The sequence below is a fragment of the Ischnura elegans genome, chromosome 7 (genome assembly GCF_921293095.1).
Source record: "Ischnura elegans chromosome 7, ioIscEleg1.1, whole genome shotgun sequence".
In the NCBI taxonomy this organism is placed as follows: domain Eukaryota; kingdom Metazoa; phylum Arthropoda; class Insecta; order Odonata; family Coenagrionidae; genus Ischnura; species Ischnura elegans.
Genome location: NC_060252.1, coordinates 25,133,637 through 25,145,387, shown reverse-complemented (window position 1 = coordinate 25,145,387; position 11,751 = coordinate 25,133,637). Strand labels below are relative to the sequence as shown.

The window sequence follows — 11,751 nt, the reverse complement described above, 5'->3', positions numbered from 1 at the left end:
TAAAATTCAATCAATAAGCCGCAAGTGCGAATGTCTTTAGGCTACTCTCTAGATTGATTTTATGTGCACTCCCTCGCAGTATTCGTGATACCAATCCTTTTGTGTCCATCAACATCACCTTTACTTTCGCTATCTGACTCTAATCACGGCTGGTGTCCTAACACCCCCTGCCACACGCCTTTTAGGCGGCTCGCGGGGTATTATGTAGATGTAGATGAATGACAATTGACGTGCGTTTTGCTTCATAGCCCTGCCTAATAAGTTTCATTTTCCCCACGACGCATGTTGTTTTTGTTTTTTTATTATTCCTGGATCCAACATGATAAATTGTGTGAATAAAATTTAGAGTGCAAATTGGTTTGGTTCTTATAATATTTCGATAATCAATTAGCATTTATCAAAAATAGTTCACGTTGCACACTTCACGAGTACTGCTGTCATTGATGGAAGATCAAGAGTAAGGAAATACCTGCCTCACGACTTGGAATTTATTTGAAGGGAAATGCGTATTGCATTGCCAAATGCAACTGTATGAAGTATCTTTAAAACATGTGTAATTACTGAATACCGATCCGTATTATCTCAAGTGCGGTGGCGTTTCTAATCCAATTACGATGAACATTGTTACATTGGGTTAATATTTCGATCCATTGAGCTTTAGCTGCCTACTGTAGCAGTGATCATATTAGGCAACCCATATTTACCTGGTAAGCACTTTTTACAAAGTATCTCTTTTAAATTAATTTCTTTGATTATATAATCTAAGTTTTTTCATGTTATGAATGCTTTAAAAATCACTGTCAATAGAAATAAGTTGACAATGGAAATAACGAAATCTTTTTTCTACTTTAAACATATATCGCTATGGTTTCACCATACTAATTTCACTGCTACATTGCCTTCAATCACATTAACCAGTCTTCAGAATTATTATTATTGTCAATTATAATTGACGCATTTCCATGGAAAAATTCTCTCTATTGTAACGCGCTGCAAATATTTTAAATTTTAAGAATGGAATTATGATGTATATTGTATATTGAGTAGCGTGTACTCCATCAAATTACTCGTGATCATATTATAGTTATTTTCTGGGTTTTACTTTCCGTAGGAACCTTCCGCGCTTTACTTACCTAAGGCGTCACCGGAGCCTGACACTAATCAGTTCATAATTTAAATTCTCTTTAGCTCATCTGTTGATTGAAACGAGTGGAGTTGAATTAATGGTTATTTCTAATTAGTAGTTCCTTAAAATTGTACTTTTAATTTTTCGTGTATGAAATAATTTTCCTTATGAAAACCAATAATGATTGTCTTACCTTTATCCAATTTTTTAATCAACTCATTCAGGATACATTCGCAACATAATTTACATATCAAGGCACATATCAATTTCACAAGTATTCCAATATGACACACTCTTTAATAAGGAATAAAAAAAGAATTGTACAGGTTCAGATGTGATTGAAATAGGACGTTGGTGGAATGTTAGAATGGAATTATTCAGCCTTAACGAGCAAGTTTCCGTATAAAAGGGCATTCGAAGCTTTTCTGTGATGCTTTGGCGTCTCTATGCATCCTGCGCGATGACTCTGGTTCGGTAGAACCGCAGGCGTCTTCATATTCTATATGCTTCATCTTGCCTCCATTTACTCCTGCATTTAATGGGAAGGAGGAAATAGTGCGAGTTATTCGTGCTCGGAGAACAAATGTGGAAACGACGAAAATTTTCCTCTCGGAATCTGCATTGAACAATGCTGTTGGCGAAAAACTGTGGTGAAAGTTTTCGCGGTGCACAGATGATAAGAACTTGCGAGCGTAAGACGCATTGTTTCACCGAGTGTCTTCTCAGTCCTGTGAGCTTCTCAGGTGGACACGAGATTTCAGTTTTTTTATTCTTCTTCTCTCAAACCGGCATGCTGCCTTGAGCTCACTCTCGCGTGGGCTGACTCCATCTATATATATGACCACAGTGGAATCATAATTTTTCACTGAGGAAACTTGTCGAAGTTCTTTACGAACGCCCTATGCTCAGGGAGGCGTTTCACGTGAAGTCGTCGCTTCGTTTGTGCACAAAGGCGAGACCAGCAAAGCGCCATCGGAGCGTGAACCTCAATTCCTTTTATTAAGGTACAATTGGTCGGAGGGACTCTCCTCTTTATTTCGTGGAGGGCGGTGCAACGGGTTCGTCTCTTCTCACGCCCGAAGGCACGACGTCCTCGTTGACTTTGTTCTTTCCGTAGTACTGCCCTCTGTTTTGAATCAAGTCCCTCACGGCTTCGAGGACTTTTATAGGAATCTGGAATGAGAGAGGGAAAAAAATCATAAATTATGTTTTCATTCATCACCAATTCGTGCGTTAATTTTCAGCACTATTAGCCAAATTAGCAAGTGCAGTATCATCTGTTAAAACATTAATTTACAATGAAATCTCCCGCCCCATAAATTATTTGCATTCATCAAAAACGAAATTGGGCCCAATACGGAACCCTGCGGCACACTTTAGGTAGGCTGGATATATTTTCTTCGATCTTTCCGTAAACATTGATCTCGGTTGCGAAGGTGGCTTTGAAAACAATCGCACGAAATATCAAGTTTACCAGCTTGCCTTAATTGCCACGCATGTATCTGAAGAATGACAGCGTCAAGGTCTTTAGTTTGGCTGGGTTTGGTATTAAACTTTATTTGAAATATTTTTGTATAAAACTTAAAAATGTAATCCCTGGACTAATAATTTGGAAAATGTCTATTTTTAGTATGAAATGCCTGAATTCAAAAGAAATTTAGTTTGATAATTGTTTAAAATGTTTTAGGTCTGTAATTTTGCATTCCCAATCTTACTATGCTATTGCCGCAAAATGTAAATTTAAGCTTTCGTTTGCTACACCTTCCCAAGACATCAGCCTAGCATTATTTTGTAAACTTTTTATTCTGCCCTATGAAAATTGGTACATTGGCATTCAAAAGTTTTTTTTTAAACCTTTTTTCTGTTACACAATGTTTGCAGACTTAAAGGTAACTTAAATTGATAATTTATCTCGTTCTCCATTGCTCCTACTTGCAGGTAATTAAAGCTTACGCACTAAGAAGCTACTGTGAGTGCGCGCGTGTTGTAAATCTGATCTATCTTATGGGGCTGGTCTATTATGGCTGGGAAAAGAACCTTGGAGCTTATCTGGGGCAGATATTAAGCCGGCACTGGCATCATCCTCCCATCAAAGGAAGACGGATGGCTGAGTAGTCACGGTCTAACGACTTGTAATGCGGAAGGAAGGCCGACGTCCTATTAAGGGAGAGGTTGAAATCGTAAACATCTTACAGTGATGAAACCTTGAAGTAGTAGCCTCAGATTACATTGAATCGAGTAGCAAAATTGATGATTGTTAGAGGATGTTTGAATGATATTTCGGTACTTTTAATATTTTTATAACCATTTTTATGCGTTAGAAGGAAGTTCCAATGATAGAGCTATCAGAAATGGCGGTTGTCTTAGCATTTGGGGAAGACAATTGACAGCTTTGTTTTTGTACTCGAAAAATTGTCAAAGGGCAGCTTATTATAGAGTACTGAGATAAAATGAAGATTCCTCGGTTTTAAGAAATTGCAATTACATTTAGTTTTAGGCGTGTATAGATTAACATGTTAGTGACTTTTCTATCGGGCGAGGTAAATCCAAGTGGGTGAAAATTTAACATACTTAGTTCAGAATTTCAAATTTAATAATTTATTCAAGTGATTTCATGATATTTTTGTAGCATGCCTACAATTTTATTAGTTGCAATAGGCGCGTTTGTAAGTCGTGAATGGATTGTATATTGGAAATTTAAACAGCAGATGCCGTCGGTTTCCTTTTGTAGGGTTTTATATTCATTTCATTTGAGGACAACATTCTCTAAAAGAAATATATACATCAATTGTAGCAGAAAGTAATCTAAAGTGTGTGGTACGAAATTGGACCTAAATCACTGGCGTTGGCCAACAATTGATCCTCATTTTAAATTAAAGAGTTAATAAGTAGTCTCTCTCGCTATTTTTTTCTGAACCAGTTTCATTGCCGTTCAAAGAGCCAAAATTTTGTCCTCCTTGCGTTATTTTCCTATAGCTGATTTTTATATCCATTGTAGGAAAGGAAAAATGTCTGTGATGGAGAGATTTTTTTCTCTCATAAACCAGAACTTACGTTGAAAATGTCCTCAAAAAATCCTCCATTGGATGTACGGTCTGTCTCTGACCGCGTTTCAGCAACGCTATCAACCTTTTTGTTCGGAGGCCGCTTAGGGTTAACAGGGCCCTGGAATAAGAAAAAATTATTAAATTATTATTTTGAAGGTCATTGGAAGGATGGCACCTTGGCGGAGAGGATGTCGAATCTCATGGACTTGAGTGCCTACCTCGTTAAATATTCATTGACTTGGCGCCGTAATCCTTGCATTTTGATTTTATATAATTTGCATTCCTGCATCTTTGATACCATTTAGCGCCTTATTTGTGCCATTTTTCAAGGTAATGTAAAGTTTCTGTTGCTAAATTAGGTGAACATCACCGTTATTTTCCCACAGTGGAACCTCGCTTTTAGATTAAAGGTCGATTTACTCATTTTCGCACTTATGTTTTCTCACCCAGTTCAATGGTCCTTCGCAGACCTATAAATAATTTCGTTGTCTCTGCATTAGTTTTACCATACAATAAATAATGTAATGAGTACAGTAACCATGCAATATTTAATTAGCATTGCACGTTGGAACCGGTTAAGGAATAAAAAGTGTTGGAAACATAAATTTTACTGGTTATACGTGATAGAATACTTCCTGAATCTTAACTGGTCGTTGAGTCATCGGATACAAACTTGTATTTTTATGGCACCACTCAGGTGTGTTAGCAAGTTTCGTTATACCTGATGGATTCAAGGAAAATTTCATGCGAAGAAGATCTCCTTGCCATGTGTAAGTATTCTTGGAAGGGCGCTTTCATAGCTTTACACGCACTTCTCGATTTTCTCTCGTTGCAGGCAGTCTCTCCCCATCATTGAGAAATGAATTGATTATTCTGAGAGTTGTGATCGTAAGACACCTATGTGGTTTGATCCTATCAAAATAAATATTTTCTCTGCATATCATTTAAAATTTTTCTTATCCAGTGCTTTCTTCAGGTAATGTAAAGTTTCTCTCGTTAAATTAGGTGAACATCACGGTTATTTACCAACATTGCAACCTCGCTTTTAGATTTAAGGTAAATTTACTAATTTTTGCACTTATTTTTTCTCACTTGGTTCCGTTGTCATTCACAGAGTCGTAAATATTCTTTCCTTATCTTTTTGTGATCGTACGACGCCAACGTGGTGTAATCCTATCGAAATAAATATTTTTCTCAGCATACCATTTGGTATTTCTCTTAGTGACTGAATGATAGCGGAAAATTTCGCAAAATTCCTTTCAATGTAACAATAGTGATAGTTCTTCGCTTATCTCAGTTCGGTAATTCTGTTCCCATTTAAGGAAATTATCTTTAATCCATTGGTTAGCCTTCCGTGATTTATACGCTTATTGAGTCATCATGGGAGAGAAAAAGTTTCCACGTGAGCTGAACAGCGCAGGCTTCTCAGCAGTGTGGTGTGGTCTACAAAACCATACGCTCACCTGTCTCATCGTTAGTTCGACTAGCTCTCCCATATTATAAAACAATCTAGAAGTTAACAGTGCGGTCTTGCGGGTAACTGATTTCTCAGTTCTAGTCTGTGCAACACTAAAGGTCGTATTAATTGTATTATATGACATAAACAGTGACGCCATGGTAAAATTAGCAGTGCCGTATCGCATGTTTCTTAACTTTCTTTAGAAGTGAAATATTACTTTGTGTGTTTTTCTTTATTACAAGTCATTATTTAAGTTACATTTATTTTGGTTACGAATGCACAAATAAGAAGTTTTAAGGCAACGAAATTGATAAAAGCGTTATTTGACTGTTATGTCTTTTGTCAACTAATGCCGGAACGGCGTTCCGGCAGCATGACACCTCTGTACATATACGTTATTTTATCCTCCTGATTGTGGGTTTAAACAGCGTGAAAAGTAGAAACTTTTAATCTCTTTGAAATAAACTTCGGCATTTTACACCAAAATCCATGCAAAATATTTCTGCCGGATAAGTATCATTTATAGGAAAATATGAATGGTGTATATTAGAAAAATTTTGCATACACAATGAGAATTTAAATCCGTTAGCCAATCTATATTTTTGCTTCGTAATGGATAAAGTTTAACACATTGGAATAATTGTCTGGGTAAGCTTTTTGACGGAGCTGACCAAAAAGTATAACAGTGATAATTTAGTCAGTTGAAAAGTAATTTGAATTGAATTTTTATTGCCAAGTCCGATAATCCTAATAAATGAAAAGAAATAGCGCTTCAAAACCTTCTAGTTGGAAATATCGTGTGGAAGTCGGTCAGTAGGACTCTTACATTGATAGCTCAATCGTTCATCAGTCATGTGGGTCAATTAGCGCGGTATGTTGATGTAATCTTGTCCAAAACACTTCCTGCTCGCATATAAGGCGTTGCATAAGCAGTGACCGGAAATTTTTATCTTCGATACAGTGAAAGTTCGGCGCTTATCACGAAAGCAAAATGCATCGGCATTGTGCGTAGGGAAAGTTTTTTTGAAAGCATTATCGGATTGGCCATTTCTCAAAAATGAAAGAATTTCCATGGTGATATTTCAGAATGAGGAAGAGTAGAGGAGTAGAAAAGTATTTTTCGGATGTATGCGGATTACAAAGCAGATATTGTAGGCCAGATTAAGAGATGCGTTGTATGACATCACAGCACGGAGCGAAAGGTTTTGTTTTTATGGAATGCGAGGAGCTAGGTCGGAACAGTACCTAAGTAGGTTTTGCGCATGTTGCAGGATGTTCGATAAGCTTTTCTATTTCGTACTAACAGTCCTTAAAAATAATTTCTTCAGCTGACCTTCGGTATTATCATAGCAAAAAAAATCCTCACCAATAATTAAAAGATGCGTTTTTTTAAATTACCAATGCTGTTTTTACTATCTCAATGAATGAATTGAGTTACGGTGAAACTTTTTACAAAGCTTTGATAACCTCCGGCCATTCAATAAGTGTAATTACCGATGTAGAAAGTGCGCTCAAAAACTCCAAGATAGCCCTAAAAATGCAAATAATTTTTTAAGTATGTTTGTGTGCTAATTATTGGTACTATTATTTTACTGCGAAATAACTTTAAACTATCAGATTTAGCGTCATACGACTAAACACTTGGTTGGTATAATAATGAGGTAATATTGCAAACTTAGTAAGTACGTCGAATTTATGATGTGAAAGCCAGGAGCAATTGTAATTTTCATTCAGTTTTTTCATAAATATGTGATTCAACCTTTCCATCACGAATGAAATATCTGGAGTAGTTTCCTCTTTAAAAAAACATGCAATTGGACAACGACTTAAAATGCTTAATTTTTAGCCCCAAGCGCGCTAATATTCCACAGTATCTTTAATTCCTGGTTATGAGTATTATAATACAATAATAATAATATAGAAAAGTATTTAATATTCATGTGCACTTTATATTTTACTGGGATATGTAAATTTAAATACATATTTAATTTTTAGGGCAGTTAAATGTTAAAATGTTAAAAAACCAGGAAAGCCAACTAAGCATTATATTTTCATCTTGCTACAGTCGTCACCTCCTTATGTAAAAATAAGGTTTCTTGTGACACAATGGTAAGAGATAATTATTTGAGAAAATAAGAAACTCTTCATCATGGAAAGAGGAAAGCGATACCCATAAGCAGCGGCGATTCAAAAATTTCACCGGAAATGCGCGGAAACCTTAGGGACTACCATCTGACATAGTCACCTCCATGTGGTACATAAGGTTTCCGTTTTGATGCGGTAGCCCACCTCTTATAGTCTTTCGGCATCCTCACTAGCACTATACTCGGCTTTTGAAAAAATGGCTCGTGGGTACACTATTTCCCACGGAGCACTGAAAGACTGCAGAATTTTTGTAATCAAAAATTAACTTGAAAAAAACGAGGATATGGATTCCTTTTGGGTAATGGAGGATACAGGGCGTATATTTTGTTATATTCCAAATATACGGGAATATAATAATCTGTAGGACTTACGATTTCCTACGTTTCATCTTTCAAGTTGAATCGCCCCACAATCGCTCCATTGGCATTGAAATCCTTGTGAAGGTCAAGATGTGGGAATTCAATATTGCGCTCCCAGATAAAAATAAAATGTGTCGCAATCATGGTCAATGTGTTCCGTTTTCCTTTAAAGCATAATTGGCCATGAAAAGTTACGGTGAATTCTATGAAATTTCTCTCCATTACGATAAATGAACTTCATTAAAGTATTTAGTTACTTCCACTGTAAAATACAAATGTTGTAATGTATTTTTCTTATTTTCATTATCAGAATTTCCCCTATTAGAAGCAGTCTTGGAGAAATAGCTCGAAAAACGTTGGTGACTGAATCACATGTGTATATTGGCTGGTTTCGCATTCCTCTGACGTCATTGCTTATTTATGACTGTTAGCGTGCGTGATGGGGAAGGGTCCTTCCAGGAATAGCTATTCAATCATTCTATTTTGCTTGTCCACGAAATTGTGTTGCACCTTCTAACCAATGGTTCAAGTGACCACTATCTAAGTCCCTCGGCCTAAAGTGTTCCCTATGGCAATTTTTGATTGTAGTTGATACAAATCGTCCATTTTAGCATTATCAGTCCAATCCTTATTCAAATGGGGAATGAAGGGAAAGCACAAAGTTTTAAACGCTTATTTTGCTTGTTTGCAAATGTTCATCTTATTCCTTATGGCGACAAAATGGCAAATTTCTACAACCTTAGGTAATTGGCATAGTTAAAAATAAATAAATAATATATTCAGCTGATATAACTTAAAAATTCATATAGTCGCTATTTCATTTATTATTTTTAACATCAGGTAACTAAAGTGGTGTTCAAAACATGCATACTTCATATTGAGTTAGAATTTCCAACGAAAGAAACTGAGAACTCGAACAACACCTTTAGTAGGCTATAAAGAAGGGCATTGTGTTGCTTTAGTAATCTGCTAAATTTATGCCACATCTAACTTTAAAAGAAACGCGCTCATTGAAAATTTGAAAATTTTGCCTCACTGCAATCCTTTTGGCACGGTGCTGTTCTTTTTTATCAATGATCGAGATGGCAAGAATAAATTTCTCACATTCTCCGCCGTATCTTTAAGTATCTAAAAATTCCAAATGGCTCTGAAGAATCAAAAAGGGGAGTATGCCGCTGTCGTTTGCAGCTTGTGAAACTGATCCACACTTTCGCTCATGCAGGCGTTGAAGTCTCCGGGCTATTTGGGCTTATGGTGTTGGGAGGGGCGGGGTAAATGGTCACTAACCGGGTCCTCGAAGGTGGCCCTGGCCGGTGAGTCCTCAACTGGCTCTGCTGGGAGGTCCCCTCTTAGCTGCTCCTCGTCCGGGGACGGCATGGCGGCGGCCAGCGCCACCACCATGAACACCACCAACACGATCTTCCACGCAGCCCCCATCGCTGCCGGTGGAGAACTGAAGCGCACCGTGGAACGCCGCCTGGTCTCTTAAGTCTTGCCTTCCGGGAACCTCACACCTCTCCGCCCCTTCCTCCCCTACCCTGCCGACTTGCCGAACCCGCCAGCCCCCCCTCTCTATTCTCTCTTGCTCCTCTCCGAACCCACCTGCATCATAACGTTCCTCCTCTCTTGCGAGCCTTTCTTGTCCGCCTACCTGACCGGTCACATCAGAGGCCAAAGCTAGCTCGCAAGCCATCCGCTTCCCTCTCCCTTCTCACCCCACCTTGTCCTTTCCTCCTCACCACCCATCCCATTTCAGATTGTATTGCCTTGCCTCCTCCACACGCTCTTAGCTTGTCTTTTTTTTATCCAAGCCACCCTTTTCCAGTCTCATCCCCCCTCTCCAAGTCTTTTCGCCGTCGTCTGCTCCAAGGCTAGCCAGCAGGTATGTGCACAGGCGACTCCTCGACCTTTCCGTCATCGGCTTGGTGCCGTGATCCCAAGGTGGAAATGTTTTTTTTTCTGTGCGTCACCACGTTCATGTTCGTGCGTTTGGCTTTTTCATTGATTCAGCCGACAAGGAAACGCAAGTTCTTATTTTGGGTTCGGTTGTGAGCGAAACATTTTTTCCCGCTTAAAAATGAGTGCATTGTTCTGTTGCTACGTGGCCGGTGCATTCCATGGTGCATGTCTTTGTGTAAGGTCCAGTGAGCGTTGTATCGTAGTTTTCTCCATGACCACCCAGCTTTGCTTGGTTGGTTATTTAGGGAAATTACAGGCAGTTATCATCATTAACGATTCGTGCATAAGTGGAATGGAGAAGGGTTATTCGGTGAATATCAAGATAGTTCGAAAAAAGTCTCTGAGACCGCGGCATAATATTATAATAAGAGAGTGGGTTGAAGGTGCACCAGTTTCAAATGCTATCAGGTCCATTCAAAACGACGCATCACTGCCTCTCTTCCTGTCATATTTTTTTTCTTTAAGCATTAATCTTTCAAAGCTTCCCTTATCACCTTAAAATTTTTGAAGCGTGGAAAGTGGACCATTTTCAACATCTCTCTGTATCCCAAATGTAAAGCAATAAATTTCTAGGTGATAACCAAGTTCTTATTTTGGGTTCGGTTTTGAGCAAAACATTTTGTGCTGCTTAAAATGGGTGCATTGTTCTGTTACTACGAGGCCGGCGCATTAATTACCTTAACCAACATTACCTTAGGTGTATTAACATTATGAAAATTTAATTCATCGGTTGAGAGTCTTTAAGAGAGAGAGAGAGAGAGGTTTTAATGAGTAAGAATGAAATTTATTTGGCTTGTGCATGTTTACAGATGTGTTATCAACTTGAATTGTACTTATTATAGTATTGTATTTATTATAGAATTGTAATTATTTTATTAATGTAAGTACACACGATGTTGTATCAGTTTGTGCTAACAAATATTTTGCTTCACCCAATTTTAGAAGTCAAAATGGACGACATAGTGTGGGATATAATGAAAAAACAGCATTATGAATTCTACAACTAATGACCTGAAATGCCATAAAATAAGTCCAGGATATCATTTTTACCTTTTTTAACTACTTTATTGGTTATTTCACCTCCATGCGAAGCTTTAAAGACATTGTACGCTCTGCTACATTTGCAGGTTGCGAATCGCCGATAAACTTCTAATCGCAATGCATCATAGAAATCACACCTATAATTTACCAATGAGAAAGTTGAACTATCCTATTTTCTATAGTTACGTGAAAAATATTAGATGTTTAACCATGAGTGTTGTAATTAAAATTTATTAAGAATTGGACTGTACTGCTTTGATAAACAAAATTTCATATTTCAAATATTGGTTTTGTTAGTAGTTCCGCAGAGATCCGGGTTAAATTTTGCAGCAAACTCCTCTTCAATAGTCAACTTATTTGACTTCCAAAGAAAATTTAAGACTTATATGTCGCGACGCGGAGTTTGGGTCCGATATCAACGTTAGAGCGATTTTAAATCTAATTCAATTCAGTCTTCTCTCCTCCCTGAAATTCATGTGATGGGTTGAAATACTAGTGCGATGAAGAAAAAAGGAGCAGGAAGGGAATTGGGAACAAGTGAGAGAATTTTCATATGAGAACTTGAGTTGCCGCATGGATTCATGATTTCCTTGTCGTGAAGTTATCGTGGTTCTC

The 11,751-nt window shown here is 37.7% G+C and overlaps 1 protein-coding gene across 1 annotated transcript; it reads right to left on the bottom strand.

Annotated features, from left to right (window-relative positions):
• Window positions 1–1,307: 1,307 nt before the first annotated feature.
• LOC124162242 lies at window positions 1,308–9,617 on the bottom strand. Its single transcript, XM_046538708.1, has 3 exons — window positions 9,424–9,617; window positions 4,181–4,291; window positions 1,308–2,299 (listed from the first exon to the last, which is right to left on the bottom strand). Exons 1-3 carry the CDS (start codon window positions 9,571–9,573, stop codon window positions 2,159–2,161), a joined length of 402 nt encoding a protein of 133 aa, XP_046394664.1. The 5' UTR covers window positions 9,574–9,617; the 3' UTR covers window positions 1,308–2,158.
• Between the last annotated feature and the right edge of the window lie 2,134 nt (window positions 9,618–11,751).